At 33.0% G+C, this 21,093-nt stretch overlaps 1 protein-coding gene across 2 annotated transcripts in view; it reads left to right on the top strand.

The window, feature by feature from the left end:
* The window catches only part of Mmrn1 (multimerin 1), a 57,135-nt gene that overhangs the window by 27,943 nt on the left and 8,099 nt on the right, over positions 1-21,093 (top strand). The window contains exons 5-6 of one of the 2 annotated variants that reach the window (XM_047566684.1): positions 2,355-2,525; positions 7,983-9,968. In XM_047566684.1, coding sequence (XP_047422640.1) covers positions 2,355-2,525; positions 7,983-9,968 — 2,157 coding nt within the window. Of the gene's footprint in view, positions 1-2,351; positions 2,526-7,982; positions 9,969-21,093 lie in introns of both variants that reach the window. The other variant, XM_047566683.1, reaches the window with a different exon arrangement.

Raw genomic sequence — 21,093 nt, 5'->3', positions numbered from 1 at the left:
GTGTGCCTTCTGTTCTCGTGACATTCCTCTTTCTCATTTTTTTTTTTCTCTCCAGCTTTCACATATGAGAGAAAACATACAATACTTTACTTTTCAGTCTGGCTTATTTCGTTTAACATGATGCTCTCCAATTCCATACATTTTCCTCCAAACAACATAATTTTCTCCTTCCTTATGGCTATATAAAGTGGCACTATGTATATATACCATATTTTCTCTATCCATTCATTTGTTGAAGGATACCTAGGCTAGTTTCACAACTCGTCTCTTGTAAAGTGTGCTGTGATAAACATAGATATGCATACATCTCTATTATATGCTGACATTAATTCTCTTGGATAAATACCTAAGAGTGTTATAGCTGGGCCCCATGGTGATTCTATTTCTAGTTTTTTTGAGGAACATCCAAACGGATTTCCACAGTGGATATACTAATTTACATTACCAGCAACAGTATATGAGTTTCCTGTTCCCAACATTCTTGTATACATGTATACTTATTTATATTTTTGATGATTGCCCCATTCTAAATGAAATGAGTGGAAATCTCACTGTTGTTTTATCTTGCATTTCCCTAAGTACTAAAGATGTTGAACATATTTTTCCTATATTTGTTGGTCATTTGCATTTCTTCTTTGAGAAATGTCTGTTTCGTTCATTTGCCCACTTATTAATTGGATTATTTGTTTTGTTGTTGTTGTTAATGTTTATTTTGGGGTTTTTTTGGATAAGTTTTTTGAGTTCTTTATATTCTTAATATTAATCCTGTGTCAGAAAAGTAGCTGCCCAAAATTTTCTCCCATTCAGTAGGCTCTTTCTTCATGTTCTTTTTTCCTTTGCTGTGCAGAAGCTTTTTAATTTGATGCAATCCCATTTATTAATTCTTGGTATTATTTCCTGAACTTTTGGAATACTGTTAAGGAAGTCACTGCCTACATTTTTATGTTTGAGTGTTGTCTTCATGTTTTCTTCAAGTTGTCACAAAGTTTCTGGTCTATCCCTAGGTCTTTGATCCATTTTGTGTTACTTTTGTGCAGGGGAGAGATTGGGATCTAGTTTTCTTCTTCTATACATGGATATACAGTTTTTCCAGTGCCATTTGTTAAACAGACTATCTTTTCTTCAATGTATGTTTTTGTCACCTTGTTTAAGGATCAGATGACTATCTGTGTGGGTTTGTCTCTGTATCTTCTATTTTATTCCATTGGTCTTCATGTTTATTCTTACTTCTTAACTGACTGTTCTGGGTCTTTTCTTCCATATGAATTTCAGGACTGATGCTTGTAATTCTGTGAAGGATGTCATTGTTATTTTGATGGAGATTGTGGTGAATCTGTAGATCATTTTTGGTAATATGGTGATTTCAACAGTATCAATTCTGCCTATTCATGAATGTGGAAGGTCTTTAATTTTTTACTGTCTTCTTCTATTTCTTTTTTTCTTTTTTTTCTTTTTTTAGTGTTCTATGATTTTCTTTGTAGAGGTTTGTGAATTCATTGGTTATACTTAGTGCTAGGTGTTTTTTTTGTTTTTTAGACTATTTGAATGAAACTGTTTTTCTGATTTCTTTGACAGAGGATTCATTGTTGGTGTGTAGAAAAATTATTGATTTTTGTATGTTGATTTAGTATCCTGATACTTTGCTAAGTTTGTTCATAAGCTCTAGCATTATTAACAGTAAAAACAATGAGGAAACTAGGAAAGGAAGGAATTTACCTCAACATCACAAAAACTAAATAAGATAAACACCAAATCAACATCATATTGTGTGGAGAAAGATTGAAAGCATTCCCTCTAATATCAAGAACAAGATATGAATGTCCCATTTCACCACTTCTACTCAATATAGTTCTTGACAATCTAGCTAGAAATATTAGACAAGAGAAGGAAATAAAAGGAATACAAATAGGTAAGAAAGAAATCAAATTATCACTCTTTGCAGATAGTGTGAGCCCATTCTTAGAAGATCCTAAAAGCTCTACGAGAAGATTTGGATCATTACATTTTGAAACTAAAGACGACCCATTAGTTCTTCAACCTCAAGAAAATTATTTTGGCCTTCCAAACTTGAGTTTTGTCATCTTTTGAGAGTGTGACAACAACTCTTTGAGAGATTTTTAAAAAGAAAATCTAAAACACTTTAGAAATCATATATTATAATACTTTTTAAAAATCTATCTTTAAATCACCTTAAAGATTCAGGCTGCTATTTGGTAAGTGAATGTAGTCAGTCACCTATATTTTCAAATTTATTAGTGCAAACATTATTTATTTGAATTATCTTTAAATCTAATATGAAATTTGAGTGGTTCTAAATATATGGTTTCAATTTTCTCTTCTTCCGCGTGCAGCAGTGATGCAAAAAATGGCTGACCAGATGAACCGGCAGTCCATGAAACTGACCCTTCTGCAGAAGAAAATGGACAATATTTCTTTGGCTATGGATGATGTAAGGAACACATACTCCTCCCTAGAAAGGAAAATCAGTGAAGATAAAGGCAGGGAATTTCAATCTTTTCTAAAAGGTAAAAAACCTAAATGATTCATTCAGTTAATACAAAAGGAAAATTATTTATCTTTTCTTGTGTCACCTTGGGATTTTTGCTTTAGATTGGTGATATGGTAGTCTACAACATATTTTTGAATGACATTTTATAATCACCCAACTTCTGAAATAATTTGAACTGTCGTATCAAAAATATTTTTACTTTGTATGCAAATCTTTAATATTCCGTATGGTTAATTGATGTTATGTACCTAGTTATAGCGTAATTGTGTTTATTTATGGTTAAAATCTATCATGGGTGATATCCTGCTCAAGGATAAAGATAGTGGTGAGGTAATGATTATCAAGGTAAACTAGATGCACAGCTGTCTCAACATTATTGATGGAGGTTCTGAGAATAAATCTGAAGTGGTTATCCCAGAAATTATCTAGGTTGTGGTATATAATCAATAAAATATATTTTAAAACATTCCAATTCAGAAAAATAGATTTGCAATATAAATTGGATTAAGTTTTGTCTGAATCCTGTGCTCTTAAAACAACAAACTTAGGAGTAGGCTGTGCTCCTTTATGGAGAAACTATAGCATAGAAAATCTGTTTTCTGCTAATTCAATTTGTTGGCCGAATTTATTTTCTCCCAGCTATAGAACTGAGGTCCTGCTTTTGTGAGATGTATGAACTGAGGCCGATTCTCATCTTCTAGAGACCACTGCATTTCTTGTCTCATGACTTCCTTCCTCTATCTTCAAAGCTAGCTACAGTGTGATGAGTTCTTATTACACCTCCCCAATATACTCTTGGGCCCTCCACTTCCAATTTTAAGAACTGATGTGATTAAATTAGACCTGGCTGGATGACTAAGGACAATCTTAAGATCCTTAAACTTAAACACATCTGCTAAGTCCCTTTTGTCAGATAAGGAAACATTCATAAGCAATGTGAGTAAGGACGTGGACCTCTTGTGGGGAGAGGGGTGTGCACTATTCTGCCTACCATCAAAATTTATACAGAGGGAGTAATTAGTATATCAGTGTTATACACAAGGAACAATGGGACTATTTGAGATTTGCAGCAAATCCAGTGTAAGGGGACAGAGGAATTCTTTTAGGAAAAGAAGCCATCTCAACTTACATGTGGTAAACAGGAGGAGTTTACCTCCTGGTAAGGCTTGGAGGTTCCAGGCAATTAATTTGGTTACTAGAAGGATCCCAGTGCACTGGGTTTATTGTATGTTTCCAAGTCTCAGGGTTAGTGGTCACATTGACTTTGCTTTATTCATTAAAACTTTCTCACTGCATACCCCCATTTCTTTATTCATTTTTCATTTTTTGGCGGTGCTGGGGATTGAACCTAGGGTCTTGTAGCTCAGGGGGTAAGCACTCTACTACCTGCGATATGTCCCCACCCCCGCACACCCCCATTTCTATACATTCTGTTCTCTCTCTTGTGGTTCACAGTTAAGAAAAAAACATAAGCACGTGTAGATTTGATGTATCATCCACCAAGAAAGACACTTTTGCAGCTCAACAGCAACCATGACTCCACGACTTTTTTCAATCATGTAAATGGTGCTATTCAGCTACTGAAAGGAAGACCCTATCCTACATAATTGCTATGGTCCAAATCATCAATTACAACCATAAAAAACAATAAAATTTTCTCCCTGAAGTGATAGCATAAGAAAGAATTTGGGCTGGGGTTGTAGCTCAGTGGTAGAGCACTTGCCTAGCACATGTGAGGCACTGGATTCAATCCTCAGCATCACATAAAAATAAGTAAATAAGATAAAGGTATTGTGTCTATCTACAACTAAAAAATAAAAATAAAAAAAGAATAAGAAAAGAAGTCAAAAAGAAACAGCAAATAATTGACTGTAAACATCTTAATGAAATTAGCAAAATTTGGTTATCACAACCTGAAAGAATTAAGCCTGTAAATGGTTTTTTGTAACATACTAACCTACTTAAAAAAAAAACAACAAAAAAAAATCTGGCACAGGAAATAACTGACAGGAAAAAATCGTACTCACAGCAACAATAATAAAACTCCCTACTCAATAGTAGGGATTAGTTATGTCCTTAGCATAATCATTAATTATGAGAACCAGAGGGCTTGTAGTTAATGAATATTCTTCTAGGAAACAAAGACTAAACCCACCCCCAAGGTGCCACACTTGTCACAGTTTCCTCTCTTGTTTACTTCACATCCAAGGTTAAGAACACCGCTTAATCTGCTAGTAACCATAGAAACTGTTGAAAATTAAATGTCTCAACTCCTTACAAGGTATCTGAATGTTAGGAAAAGATCCTATATTCACAACCACAGAAAGGGCATGCAATTCTGTCTGATATTAAATATGTCTAAGTCACCAAATACTATTTTTTAAGAAAGTAGAAGGATTTCAGTCACATGAAACAGAATCAAATAGAGTTCAAAATGATGTACCCATGCAGATATTACTATGAACTACCTTGATATATTTTTGCAAAAATAGAGTTCCATAAATGTTTTTTGTAACAAATTGTAGACATGTCATCTGAAATAAACCAGAATAAAGTTTTAGGCTAATAATCTGTTTGGTGTTCTTTTCAGAAACTGTTGTGATTTTTGCCTTTTCTCCAATGTATTTGTCCATAAAGATTTTAGAGCATTACAGCTAAAGTATCTCAGATTATTCATTTCAAAATTTCTCTTACTTACGTTGACCAAGATTCTAAGCTGAATTTTATCTGACAGTTCTCCATTTTTCTTATTCTGACTTTCAGGATCAAGTAGTTTTTGTTTCCCAAGGTCAAACACCTATTGTCATTATCTGCAACTAATTAATTCAATAAAGCTTCACTTATATTTTATCTTTATAATCTTGAAAAGCATCTTATGACAAAATTATAAGGTTATAAACTCAAAGAAGGATTAAGCCCCAACCTTATATGTGCTTTATTACACTTTACCAAGTTTTTGGTGTCACAAGAATTAAAATCAATTAGCTAACAGGAGATAATTGTACAAAGAGCAACCGAAGTAATTGTACTATGGAGTAGCATCTTTCAATGGGAGAAGCTGTTTTTAAGACCAAAAACCTAATTTTCCAAATTTTATTTTGTGTAGGATACCGAATGTATTTAATGAATATTTGTCATATAAATGGTGACTGGTTAAAGGTTAACTGAATTTAGAAAATATGAATATTTTAAAAACTTCTGTTATAAATTCAAAAGCTAGGATTTTTTATGTGTAACATCTTTTAATTATGGCTATTTATATTTTTCTAATGAATTTATTCATTCCTTAGTACTCTGGTATTGTGTGTCATTAACTATTAGTCCATATTTTGCATGCGTTCTTTATGTTTCCATTACATACAAATTGAGTTTCATATATTTTTTGACTTCTAAATTTATTTCCATTTCCACTAGGTTTAGAAAATATAAATTTTTTTTCTCCTTTTAACAACATAGAAGATAGGATTTTGAAGGACATTTTTGTCCATGTACACAACCATCTACATTTACAGCTTTATCTTTATACTAGATTCTTTAACATTGGGAGGATTAAGCAACACCTCATTTTGTTTTTTAATAAATTCTCTTTCACAGTATTTTTTATGTAAGTCTGTTATGCATACTAAATACTTCTTAAAACGTGTTTACAAAATAGATAAATACAGAGCCTACGTTCATTTTTTATCCTATAGTCTTTCCTATTTATGCTGCATAATAGTCATAACTTAGATGGCAATATCTCACTGCACAGATTTTCCTTTTGAAAATTCTTAGTATTATGTTGCTTGTATCTTGTAGTATGGTCTTTAGTGTTTTTAAATTTGAATGGACAGATCTTCTATTTACATTGCTAAATAGCTAGATACTATAAATACATCTCATTACCTGAGAGGATTAGGTAACCTACAAACCTACTTAAAAAAAAAATTCTGGTATAGGAAAAAAGCTAACACAAAAATATACATGGCAATAATGATAAAATTCCCTACTCAATAGAAAGGATTAATTATGTCCTTAGCCCAGTCATTTATTTCTTCGTTGTTGTTTCTGAATGAAACAGTAGAGTGTTGTTGAATTTTTAAATATTCATTTTCTGTTTACATCATTTGTAATAATCTATATAATACACTTTTCATTTCCTCTTTCCTTCTTTCTTTCTTTTCTCTTTATTCAATTTTTCAAATTTCTTTTTAATTTGTTTTAATTAGTTACACATGACAGCAGAATGCACTTTGATACATCATATATAATGGAGTATAGTTTCTCTTTCTTCTTGTTATAAATGATGTAGAATCCCACCCATCATGAAGTTATTTATGTACATGGGGTAATAATGTCTGATTCATTCTACTATCCTTCTTACCCTCATACCCTCTCCATTACCTAAATTAACTCTATTCTTCCCTAGATGTGGCCCCACTGTGAATTAGCATCCATATATCAAAGGAAACATTTGGCTTTAGGTTTGGGGGGATTAGCTTATTTGGCTTCATATGATATTCTTCAGCTCCATCCATTTAACAACAAATGTCATAATTTCATTCTTCTTTAAGGTTGAGTAATATTCCATCACACCACATCATACCACATTTTTTAAATCCATTCACCTGTTGAAGGGCACACAGTTGGTTCCATAGTTTAGCAGTTGTGAATTGCTGCTATAAACATGGATGTGGCTGCATTACTTTAATATGCTCTTTTTAAGTCCTTTGGGTATAAACCTAGAAGTGGGAGAGCTGGGACACACTACTTTTCAATACTACGGTAATCTTTGTTTATAATCAGCCCATGGTTTCTCACAGTGGAGATACTGGCATGTAATCATAAGCAGCAAGTTTACTCTTTCTGTTAAAATGTAAAATCATATTATGAAAACCAAGCATATCTTAAGTTTCTGTTTTGATTTACAATTTTTTTGTGATCCCCAAACCTCCTATTTTATTTTTTTTTATTGTTACTGTAAACTATTGTTGAGTCCTGTGAATATGGATTCATCTTTTTCTTCAATTCATTAAGGTTCTTCACTGTAGTAGATTCAGAGATTTTATGAATTCAGAACATAAGCTCTGAACCTGATTACTGGAAATCTAATAATGCAGTCACCAGGTATCATTTGCAGAGGCCAAAAGATCAAAGTCATTTATTCTCATTCAGGACTAGAACCAAATTTCTGCACACTAAAGTCTATTACTGAAGTCAGCAGTAGTTCCCTCATGTCTTTTGTCCTTAGAACCTTAGGTTTATGGTTCTAGCATGTTCAACATTACAGTTGATTTCTCCAATCAGACTTATCAGTCAAGGTGATTGCCTTCTATGAATTGTAGTAGTTTTTAAACTGTTATAAGTAAATATAGAAGAATATTATTTTCACTAGTACATTTTATTAATAGTTTCAAATTTCTATCTTTTAAAGACATCTCATCTCTCATAATTAAAATAATATATTTTTATTATCTATTATTTTTTTTTTTAGGTCTAAAATCCAAAAGTATTAGTGATCTGGTAAAGGACATAGTAAGAGAACAATTTAAAGTCTTTCAAAATGACATGCAAGAGACTGTTGCACAACTCTTCAAGACTGTGTCGAGTTTGTCAGAGGACCTCGAAAACACCAAGCAAGTCATTCAACAAGTGAATGCTTCTGTGGTTTCAATAACAGTTCAGCAAAAGTCTATTTTAATGCAAGAAAATAGGCCCACTTTGACTGATATAGTAGATCTAAAGAATCGCATTGTGACTATCAAACAAGAAATTACTTATACGTGTGAGAAGCCTATTAAAGAACTAGAAGCAAAGCAGGCTCATTTACAGGGTGCTCTAGAACAGGAACACTCAAGGGGCACTCTGTACTACGAGTCCCTCAATAAAACTCTTTCCAAAATGAAGGAAGTACATGAACAGCTTTTATCAAATGAACAAGTGTCAGGCCAGAAGAATGCCACAGTTGCCGAATCCATCAGCAATAATGTCACTAAATACGTGTCTGTTCTACATGAAAAAATAAACAAGCAAGGTTTGATGATGCTGCAGATGTTTGATGAGTTGCACATCCAAGAGAGTAAGATTAACAATCTCACCATCAGTTTGGAGGTAGAGAAGGAATCTGTCAGGGTTGAATGTGAAGACATGCTATCTAAGTGCAGAAATGATTTTAAATTTCAACTGAAAGACACAGAAGAGAATTTGCATGTGTTAAACCAAACATTGGCTGAGGTTATTTTTCCAATGGACAGTAAGATGGATAAAATGAGTGAGCAACTAAATGATTTGACTTATGACATGGAAATTCTACAACCCTTGCTTGAGCAGGGAGCATCGCTCAGACAGACAGTGACATTGAAGCAACCAAAGGAAGTGGTAGTTACAAGAAAAAAGGTGGAAAGTCTGATTGGCGCTGTCAACAGTCTAAATTTTCTTATCAAAGAACTTACGAAAAGACACAACTTACTGAGAAATGAAGTACAGAGTCGAGAAGATGCCTTAGAAAGACGCATTCATGAATTTGCCTTCGAAATGGAAGATGGCCTGAATAAGACAATGACTATTATAAATAACGCCATCGATTTTGTTCAAGATAACTATGTGCTAAAGGAGACTTTAAGTACTATTAAGTACAATCCTGAGGTCCACCGCAAATGTAACCAAAATATGGAAACCATTATGACATTTATTTCTCAGCTCCAACATTTAAATGATTCTATTCAAATTTTGGTCAATGACAGTCAGAGATATAATTTTGTTTTGCAAGTTGCCAAGGCCCTTGCAGATATTCCTAAAGATGAGAAACCAGGTCAGTTCAGCTTTCAAAAGATTTATCAAATGTTCAATGATTCCACTTATCAAGTTATGAAATATCAGCAAAACATGAGTCATTTGGAAGAAAACATACTCTCAGTCACTAAGATTTACAAAAACTTTGAAACTCGATTGCAAAGTATTGAATCTAAAGTGAGTCAGACACTCATTCCTTATTATATTTCACTTAAAAAAGGCAGTATGACTACAAATGAGAGAGACCAAGCTCTTCAGCTACAAGTATTAAATTCCAGATTTAAGGCACTGGAAGCAAAATCCATCCGTCTTTCAACTGATTTCTCTTTGCTTAACAAAACTCTCCACAAATTTTTTACTGCATGTTGTAATGCTTCCACTAGCACATCAGAACAGAATACTGCCATACTTAAGTGGATAAAAGGTTCCCTGCCGCAGAGTCAGCTTCCTCAGAAAGGTTTGACAGAATTTGTGGAATCAATAATTGAAATAAAAACTCAAGCTGTCCTATCTAACTTAACTTGGTATATAGATCGATTGTTGTCCGAAGGTCTGGCAAATGTTGTCAAGTCTCAGAGGCAAGTAAAATTGCTGAAGAAACCTAACACACTTAAGAAACCCATAGTAAATGTCACGACCATCCTGATAGGCCGGACTCAAAGAAATACAGACAACATCATATATCCTGGTAAGCTATTACTCAAAAATAACTTTTAACCTCTCTTTTTATTTAAATGACATTTAGTAGGTCTGTACAGTATAGCAAGACCACAAATATAAAAGGTGTTCACTTGAAATTGGATAGTCAAATATTAGAAGATCACAGATAGATTATTTGAATCTGATTCTATGTAAGTTAACTATTAACACAAAACAAGTACTTCCAGTGTACATAATTGTCTACATGTTTTTAACATTCTTCTGATCAGAGCATTATAAAATAATCAAATTTTCTCCCCTGGAATATATTTCAGCATAAGAAAGCTATTCCATTGTAATTTTTTCAATTTCTTTTTTATTTTTACAGATTGCATTTTGATTCATTATACATAAATGGGGTACATCATTTTGTTTCTATGGTTGTGCACGATGTAGATTCATACCATTCATGTAATCATACGTGTACGTAGGGTAATGATGTCTACTTCATTCCACCATTTTTCCTAGCCCACCGCCCTCTCATTTCCCTCTAAGTAATCTAAACCACAGTAATTTGATAAATAAGACCAGAAAATCATTTTGGCCTTATGGGACGCAATATCAGATGTGCAATAAGAATTCAATAAATATCTGTTGAATGATTGCCTTATGATGTATGTTTAGGAATTAGGGTTGAGTAGATCACAGAAGGCCATGAGGGCCAAGCTAAGTCACTTAGATACAATTTTGCCAAGAGAGGGATAACTATAGAAGTTTGGGGAATGGTCTGTGTAGTAAAATTCAGAGCATGAAGCTAGCAGTAGTACATAGTGTGATTGCAGAGAATGACATTAAGGTACAAGTCAGAACATTACTGAATGAATTTTGGCTATGTTACTAAGAGTAATATCTAAGGAAGAGGTAGTCGAAACAGGCGACAGATGCAAGAAATGTGGTGAATGTATAATTAACAGAGAAAGAGAGACTAATTAAAATGTTCACCTATCTGGGGTTTCAGTTTCTTGCTTTGAAGTGACAGGATTGCAATTGGTAATTTGCTGAGGTCTTTAGGAGAAATGTGTTGCAGACTGTATCATTGAAAAGATAAATAAAAACATCTGTTTACAGCCTCAATGCATGGCACTTGGAGAAGAAAGACCCTAGAATATTTTGAAGTTTTGGATTGGGGTAATGAGAGGATATTGGTACCATTAACAGATATTGTAAGTACAATAGGAGAAGCAGAGATTTGAGAGGAAAGGGATGCAATGTGATAATATAAAATACTTAATAGTATGAAAGAAGTGTTTTCTAAATGTTTGGCATTTGAATAATACCTAGTAATATTTTCACAATGAGAATTACTGCTTATTCTTACTAAAGCTGTGTTCTTCTCACACAAGTAAGTTGTTTAAATTCTATGACCAATTGGAAGAATTTTGTATTTTATTGCTTTTTAATTACAGAAGAGTGCCCATTATCTTAACATAAAGTAAATTTTCATATTTAATCTCTGAATGTTTTGGTAATATTAAAAATCACAGAATAATATAGGGATGAATTATTGTGAATGTTAAAATTAGTATATTTATTTATGACTCCCCCATATTAGTCCGAGCAGTAAGATAAATCTTCCTACACAGAATAAACTGTTTAGTGTTATGAGTCCTCAAAGAAATTTAGCATCCCAATACAAGATGTCCTTATAGTAACAATTTTAGGAAAGATAATGAGTTGTTCTTTTCCTAAGTACCTTACCATCTTGGAGTTCTGTGGTATGTTTGATCATACATCAAGCAAGTTATGTAATTTTTTTCTTAAACCAAAAACTATCTGGATTTATATAGTAATCATAAAATTTAATTAACCTCAAAAGTAATCGAAGTAAAAAATTCATAGAATGTAAGAACTTAAAAAACTTCAGTAGAATAAAGAATGCGAGTTAGAACTTAATGAAAATTCAATTGAAATATAAAGTGATTGACTCAATATTGAGTTTTGTGGGCTAACAGGAAATGATTCAGTTTTGATTTGCATTTTTCCAGTAATGCTTTGATTAAGTTGTTTCATGTTCCTTTACTTATTGAGAGCAAAATGTTTACAGAACTATCTGCCAAAACTGACAGTTAATAAAATTTATTTATTCCATCTCAGAAAAAAATATCAATAATGATTCCAGAGAAACAAGGCATATTGGCCCAATTCTATGTGCAAGGTAGAAATGCACCTTATGGGGACCAGTAGCATAATGTGTGGGGCCCCTTTAAGTGATTGTATAGGTTGCATATCCATTAAATTGACCATGCTTCTAGGGTCCATAAAATTGGAGGTATTTCTTGGATATCTGAGCAAATTAGATCTCTGCAAGGTGATAAAGCCCTGGATGAAAGCTAAGTTCTCTCTCTCTCTCTCTCTCTTCCTCTCTCTCTCTCTCTCTCTTTGGTACTAGGGATTGAACCCAGGTCACTTAACCACTGAGCCTCATCCACAGTCCTTTTTTATATTTTGTTTAGAGACAGGGTCTCACTAAATTGCTCAGGGCCTCCCTAAGTTGCTGTGGCTGGCTTTGAGTTCTCAGTCCTCCTACCTCAGCCCCCCATGCTGCTGGAATCATAGGCATCCATGCCCAAGCTAAGTTCTCTTATAAGAAAAAAATGATTATAAAATTGAGTACTTCCTTTAAAAGTCCTCTGTGTCAGAGGTAGGGTGTACTGACTAAATAGTTTTTAAATTTTAATCTTAATTTTAACATATGATAACTTGCTTTGAAGCCTAACTCCGATACTATAGTAATATGATACTGGATACTATTTAACATTTACTGCATCCAAGGCACTGTACAAATTATACTATATACTATATACTTCATTTCCCAACACCTATGAGTTGGTATTATTATTATTATTATTATTATTATTATTATTATTATTATTTTGAAGATGAATAGACTCACCTGCAGAGACATTAGCCTAAGTATCCTGCTGAAGGTCATTTATCTTGTATGTGATGCCTGGGCTGTTGGATTCTGGGCTGTGTTCTCATTATATATATATATATATATCCTCTGCTTCCCATGCATCACGTGCTTTTCAGAGTCTTGGCATATCTGAATATTTCTAATGGTCACAGTTGATATTCTCAGGGAATTTCCTTTCTTGGAAACTGACAACTTCTTTGTGTACTGACTCTGAGGAAGTAAAGGTACTATATCCAGTTTGTTTTTTATATTATATGGTCAGTGGTTATATTATGATTAATGTATGAGGTGTCCTCCAAAAGTTCATGTGCAAGACAGTGCAAGGCTTTTTGCAGGTAAAATGATTAGATTTAGAGAGGCATAACTTAATCAGTGGGTTAACCCAGTGGTATGAATTAACTGTAGGCAGGTAGGATGTGGCTGGAGGAGGTAGGTTACTAAAGGTGTGCCTTTGGAGTATATATTTTATTCCTGGTAAGTGGAGCTCTCTCTGTTTCCTGTTGCCACATCCTGAGATGCTTTCCTCCACTGTGCCCCTCCACCATAATGTTCTGCCTCACCTGGGACCCAGAGCTTTGGAGTCAGCTGGTCACGGATCTAACCTCTGAAACTGTGAGCTCCAAAATAAATTTTTCCTCTTCAACATTGTTCTTAACAGGTCTTTGGGTCAAAGCAACAAAAAAGCTGACTAAATCAGGATCGTCCCTTACCAGATGCAGGAGAATGGCAATAAAGTTCAGGGTGCTTATTGCTAGCACTTCCCTTTTAAGTCATGCTTACATTCAGTTGTGCTAATTCTGATTTCTAGTAGGCCAGTGCTGATAAGCTGTTCTGATTCAATTGCTAAATATTTGTTTTGTTTCTAAACAATATTCCAATAGACACGAAGAGGTGTCTTATTTCATTTGTGAAGATTTGTTTGTACAGCAATTGGCAGACTGATCCCTGCAGAGAGAGGCTGGCTGCTTGCCCTTCTAAGGACAGCTAAATCCCACCTCAGCACCATGCAGCTGTCCTCTGCTGAGCACGGTCACTCCTGGTTGTGGGCCATTCACTTTTTATTAACCGACTCCCTGATATTTAACAGTTTAGCTGTCCTTGATATTTGTCTTGTTTCTAAACAATATTCTAATAGACATCAGGAGGGTTTTTTTTATTTCTCCTATTCATAATTATCCTAGTACTCCTAAGAAAGATTGCTTTCTATAAAATACGTAGTAGTATACAACTTTAAAAAAATCATTGTTGTGAAAATAAGCTATTTTAAAAGGGAGAAAAATGAACCTAGTAAATATGCCACTGACTGTGTTCTTAATACTCTAAAACCATTTCTAATGCTTGTGACTCTTTGTAGGAGCAATTTTTATGACTAATGAGCACTGAATTTGGAATCAGGAAATCAGGGTTAACTTCTATTGTATTTATTTGAAACAAGTCATGAAGTTTTCTCAACCTTATTTCCTCACACATAAAATAAGAACAGCATACCCATTTTACAAGTGTATTTTGCAGATCAAGAAAATATTCTGCATATAGGATATTATTTAGTTGTGATCACATGATATATTTTCTTAGCTATATTTAATGTTTGTATTTTCTCAATATTTTGCTTGATATTTCATCAGTAATTATTTCTATGTATCAATGTAATTTACAGACTCATGGTATTCCATCATCCTCTATCTTTATTTTTATATTTCAGTGTATTTTAAACTCAGCATATACTTATAATTTAGCTTATGCTTGTAATATAATGATAAATCAAAAGAATAAGATGCAAAATATAAAAACTTAACAGTACAAAGATATGTGCATTGGTAAATACTGAAAAAAAATACCTCCAAAATATTTTAAGAGTGGTCTTCTCCAAGGGGTTTTCTCTTTATAGAACTTATCTACACTAAAAAAAATATTTTCCAATATACCTCAAGATATCTAATAATTTGACTTGAGTACAAAGTGGTTAACTCTAAACCACTTGAATTTTGAAGACCATCTACTTGAATTTAGAATTTATGGTCTATTAGAAGGCCCTCCCAAACATGCCCATGTAGGAGATTCTCCAGAAGCCCTCATAGGACTTGGCACATAGCTGTGCACACAGTTAAGGTTTATTATGGTAAAATGATACACAGTAGTACCAATTGAGGAAAAAGATTTGGGTAGAATTGAGAAATTCATGCACAACTTCTTGATATGCTCTCCTTTCCATGAAAGGGAACATTTCTGTGAGCTCTTTTATCCATTCAGAAAAAAAAAAAATGTAGCAATGTGTGCAATATTTCTTCCCAGAGAAGTGCCTCAGGTATTCAACTCCCAAGGGTTTTGCTGAGCCTTGTCATTTAGGCACCCTTGGCTAAGCATATTCCAAAACTCCACGTTCTCTAAAGGAAGCAAATGTTCAGCATAAAGCATATTGCTTATACAGAGAGTCTGGGCAAGGTGAACAATACTTACAGGTTAGGGAGTGAAGTCAAGTTCTCACATGTCAGCTAAGGGCAAAATCTTGCAAGTGGGACTTTCAAAGAAAACAGTCTCAGTCTTGCTATATTAACTCTTTTCTGCACATGATCTTAAAGATATTGTTTGTGTCAGAATTGATCAGCAGACTGGACTACTGGGGATGGCCTCCCCATTTTGTGCCAACAAATCATCAGTGTTGAAGAAAATATTAAATAAACTGCTTTGTCATCCATGGCTCCCTAGGAGAAGAAAATACCTCCCCAGCTTTCCATGTGATTCCCCTTCATATGAAAGGATGATCACAGGTGAAGAGAGAAGTCTGACACAATTAACAACCCTTTTCTGTACATTTGCCTGCAAAAAATGTGGCCAGCATATCTAAGATGAACAGTCAGAATTCTATGCATGTGATGGACATTTTCCAAGCCAGAATTTCTAATATTTAGTTTAACATTAAAACCAAAATGTACTTTGGATTAGACAGAGGAGAGTGAAGGGACAGGAGTAGAATGATAGCAGAATGAATGAGACCTTATTACCCTATGTGCATATATGATTAAATAACCTGTGAAACTCTACATCATGAACAACCAGATGAATGAGAAGTTATATTCCATTTATGTACGATGTGTCAAAATGCATTCTACTATCATTTACAACTAATTAGAACAAACAACAAAAAGGGAAAAAAAAATGTAGCAGAATACCATTACATAGTTGCTGCCTATTGCTTGGGTTTTTCCTAAGCAAAAGTCACTGGAGACTTTTTTCTAAATTAAACTTAAAGGACATCAACAATTTGAAACTAAAATTGATTATTAAATGGTCAGTAAGTTGAATATAGATGTGAAATTGAATAGATGTTTTTCTACCAGTCGTTAATTTCATTATTCATTTTAAATTATGCACAATGGTATTATTTCATGTTGTATTGATTATCATACCATTCTTGTGGTTAATCAACAATCCTGCAATAATTCTTTTATAATCTTAAGCAAGTGATAAAATTGTAGTTCGTTTGGAGATTTAGAGTTAAGAGACCTCAGCACAAAGACCATGTTTGGAAACTCTGAGAGTGGCGAGATAAACCAAGGGAAAATGCACTTAACCTTGGGATTGGACTGAAACAGGATCAGAGTCAGGGCAACAACAACCTTTGAAGAGTAGTTGGAGACAGACAGAAGTCTGGGGAGAAACAAAGAGATAAGAGAATAAGCACAATTTATATGGATATTAACATCCAATTTTGTTTTCCAGACTTTTCACAGATTAGAAGTTATAGAAAATATTCAATATCCCAAATAATTATCTTAATAATAATGGGACCTCAAAACTACCCTTCAAATATGAAAACTACCTTTCAAACATAAAATTCAGAAAACTTATTGTCAACTAATAAATTTTGTATATTTATTATAAACCAAGAAATTTGCTAGAAAAATGTCAAAGTGCAGATTTAACTGAAGAAAACGTGTGTAAAACATCTTCCTAGATTGAAGGTAGAAAAAAATACAGTTAATTTTTTAAATTGTGCCATATTAGTGCATAGTATTGTGCTAAAACTTGTTTAAGTTGTTTTTGTCCTAGGATAAAAATAATTTATCTTAATGTTCTCTTATCAAGTGTTATTAATATTTGATAATTATAATAATTATAATCATGTAATTCAATTTAACAAGTAATTAAGTACCAGATGGAATCAGGTACTGTTCCTCATGCCTTGGATATACCACAATATTTTTTTTAAAATTCCTGACCATTTTCAAGTTCACATTCTAACAAGGATAGAGAGAGAAAACAAATCCATAAAAATAAGTAGAGAAATAGTGTGTTAGAAGTTGACAAATGCTATGCATGAAAGAAAATGCAGAAAAACATAAGAATCAGAATGTTACGAGATGTGTGTTTGGGTGTGGTGGGAGCTGGTTATAGCATTATTAAATTAGATGAGAAGATTGGCTTCATTTTTTAGAAAAATAGTGAACTCTGCAAGGACATCATGCATGTGCAGTATTAAGATTTATTATGAATTCTTCAGATAAACACATTAGAAAATCACAACAGTGCCAACATGGATAAATAAGTACTTCAACCAGATAAGGAATAAAATGGAAGCTGGGAATTTTAGTTAAATATAAAAACTACCTATATAGAAAATAACAACTAAAAGAAAATACAAACTCATAGAATAATAACAGCAAAGTTGAACTAAAGCTTTGGTGACTGGTAAGTTGATCATCCTGTCAATAGAAATAGGAACATTAAAAAGAAGGAGCAAATATATACAGAAAGAGAAGTTTAATCTGAGAGACATTAGATATTTAATATCTCTGCAGAAATGTCCAAAAGTCAATTTGAAATTTAGGTCTTGAATAAAACAAGGATGAGTAGATGAAAGTTGAAAATTATTTGCACAGAGGTGATACTTAAGGATACAGAAATAAATTAGATATCTAGAAAAAAAGGAGACAACTGGAGATAGAAACAAGGAGATTTGAAGAGATATGAAGTGAAAAAGAGGGAGATAAAAAGAGGGAGGAGGGAGAAAAGGGGGAGTGGGAAATAGATAAATGGATGGCAGGAGAGTGATCAAAAACAGGAAAGTCCATGTGCCACAGAATTCAAAGTCTTTTTAAAAAATCAAAAAGGAAAAGGCATAGGAACATAGAGGAAGAATTTTTGTATGAAAAACCAACCAACCAACAATAAACAGGAGAGGTAAATTTTGAAGACATCCAGAAAGTGATGAGTAGTTTAGACTGGAACATACAGTAACATATGGGTCATCTCAAGTAGTACTGACGTACATGATTAGAAAGCCGGCATGGCTTGATTGCTCACCTGCAAAATTGCAGTTATACTTCAACTATTAGAAAGCTACTTTTAAAAATTTTTGAAAATTTTTATTGGCTCCTTGAATAATATATATCCATTATGGAAAGTATGAAATAGCTATAGAATACAAAGAAGAGGTTGGTGTTTAGTAAGCTCTCACTGATAGTTTTATATTTTATGACACATTTATACAAAGTAATTTGAATTTGTCCTAGATATTTACTATTTGATTGGTTTTCTTATCCAGAATATTTTTCTTCATGTGTTCTGATGTTACATGCAAGACATATTGTGCTTCATGAATGTTAATTTCTTTGAGTTTCAAAATTTGCTTAGTAGGAGGTATTAATATTATTTCCATTTTACAAACAAGGATGTTGCATACAGAGAGTATTAGTGATGGTCTAAGTTGCAGAGCTGGTTAGTTTGGGATCTGGGATTCAAACCTAAGAAATCAAATCCTCAATATTTGTCTTGTCTCTATCTCTCCATTCCACAAAAATATGTACTCAAACTTATTTAGCCTATATTAAACTTTTGCCTTTTAGGTCACTTTTGAATTTTTCTCTATCTGATGTAATGTTGCATTAATAGAAAATCTTTTGCACACATCTCCAATTTTACTTCCTTAGAATAAAATACAAGAAGCAAAATTACTGGAGCAGAGCTCATGTACATGTATAAAGAATTTGATAAATATTGCCAAATTTCTCTTCAGAGATTATCAGTTTACTCCTTTTCTAAGAACTGACCCATGGTCCTGAGTGTTATACTTTGTGTACACACCTAAATACTATTAAGTGTTCTAAAAGTCTTGTTTGAAAAATTTAAAAATTTTCCAAGACAAGATTTGAGTGGGCAATGATGTCTACATTGTGGAGAATAAGGGAAGTATATTTCACAGTGATATAGAGACAAGTTGTCTTAGAGACAGGCAAAGTGGTCTTCAGATGACTACAATAATCCAAATATGAGATGAGAATATCAACTAAAAAAGTTAATAGTGTTGAAATGGACACTAAAGAGCAGGAAAATGAGTTTGGGGGTATTATATTTGGTAAAAATAATTTAATGCTACAACCAAAGTGCCTGGACTATCCTCCAATGATTTTGAAATCCTGGATAGGAAATTGAAGGAATTGAGACAGACAATGTTTATTTGTTTGTGTTATAATTTAGACAGGTTATTTTACTGATATTGATACTTATGCAATCCCCACCACCATCAACCTAGAGAACAGTTCCATCACCCACCAAAATTTCCCCAGGCAACTTTGTAGGCAGATCCTATACCACTCCCAGGCTCTGGTAACTTTTCTGTCCACACAATTTAACCCTTTCTAGAATATCTAATAAATGAAACCACAGTGTCTGTAGACTTGTGAGTCTAACTTTTTCCACTTAGTCTGGCAGGTTTGAAATTCACCCATGGTGCTGCATGTATTCCTTGTAAATTGTACAACAGTTTCTCTGCTTTCCAGTTAAAGGATATTTTGGATGATTATAGTAATATAGCTTGGCTATATGATAAATCTAGTTTTAACTTTATAAGGAATGACAAACCACTTAGTACTTCTATCAATAATATATGAGAATTCAACTTGCTATATATTATTGCCAGACGTTGAAATTGTCAATATCTTTTATTTTACCATTTTAATAGTTGTATCTCTTGTGCAGTTGTATCTCTTCATGACTATATTTTTATTTTATTAATAACTAATGATGTAAAACATGTATTCATGCATTTTCCAGATAGTGTCTTTAATTCTTTTGATTGAGGGTTTATGACTGTGAAGAAAAAGGAGAAAACGGTTGATAATGTCAAAGCATTTAATTTTCTAGTTCATGGCTTAAGATCACAGAACTGTAGTTACAAAGGTTAAATCTTCTTTGGGACAGGGTTAATATATTTGTAAAGATTGCTGTTAGGTTTAAAATGTGCTTTTAAAGTGGCATATGAATGGTTGAGGAAAAAAAATCCCAGGAAACAATGTCAAGAACAACAGATATCAAATAAAAATATTAAAAATAAAAGCTGATTATGTGAAAGAAAAGCAGTAAATACGATTGGAAATAATATTTCCCTTCATTGATACATCAAAGAACAAAATATGAGTATCTAGAGCAATAAACTTGCATATTTAATATAAACCTAAATATTGACATTTCTAGGAGTTGTTGGAAAAGAGAATATGAATTATTTGTAGAGTAATGGAAAGCTAAATCTTATTTGATAGAAACAATTTTGATAAATATGGAGGCAAGATAACACTGAAAGCTAAGAAAGTATTCACAAATATTAGAGTTGAAATATGAGGTTATATTACCCGGGAGCAAAGTTGTGGAGTGGATTGTATGATGCTTTCCTCCAGAGACAAAATGACAGGTCCCCTTACTAACCTCTTGGTAACTTCATTCAGAGTTATATGTCCTTTGCTATGTTACTGTTTAAATGAAAAAAATAAAAAATAAGATCTTTGCACTAAAGTATGAATAAGAATAAAAGAGTAAAACTTTAAGCAAAGTAAAATAATAAATTAAATTAGAATATATTGTCTAGCATATATACATATTACAAAAATTATATATATTAAATTATATATAAAATAAATAAAAATGAGGATAAAGTAAAAGACCACCACAGAGTGTTCTTTAATTTGTTCATGAAAAACCTATTAAGTCCTGAACAAGCCCTGAGAAAGGCTGAGTGGATAGTGTCAATTCAACACAGTCCTTCTTCTCATGGAGCTCAGGTACTTACAATAAAAAATGTGACAAATGTTAACCGAGGCAGAGTGCTTTGAGAATGGAAAGGGCTCTCCAATCTGTTCAAATTTAACATGAACATTTATGAATTTCAAAGTAGGATTAAGAGAAAAGTATAAGTAGAGTACAT

Source organism: Sciurus carolinensis, chromosome 10, assembly GCF_902686445.1.
Source record: "Sciurus carolinensis chromosome 10, mSciCar1.2, whole genome shotgun sequence".
Taxonomy (NCBI): domain Eukaryota; kingdom Metazoa; phylum Chordata; class Mammalia; order Rodentia; family Sciuridae; genus Sciurus; species Sciurus carolinensis.
Note: the sequence above shows the minus strand (reverse complement) of the source record. Positions and strands in the feature narration are given on the sequence as shown.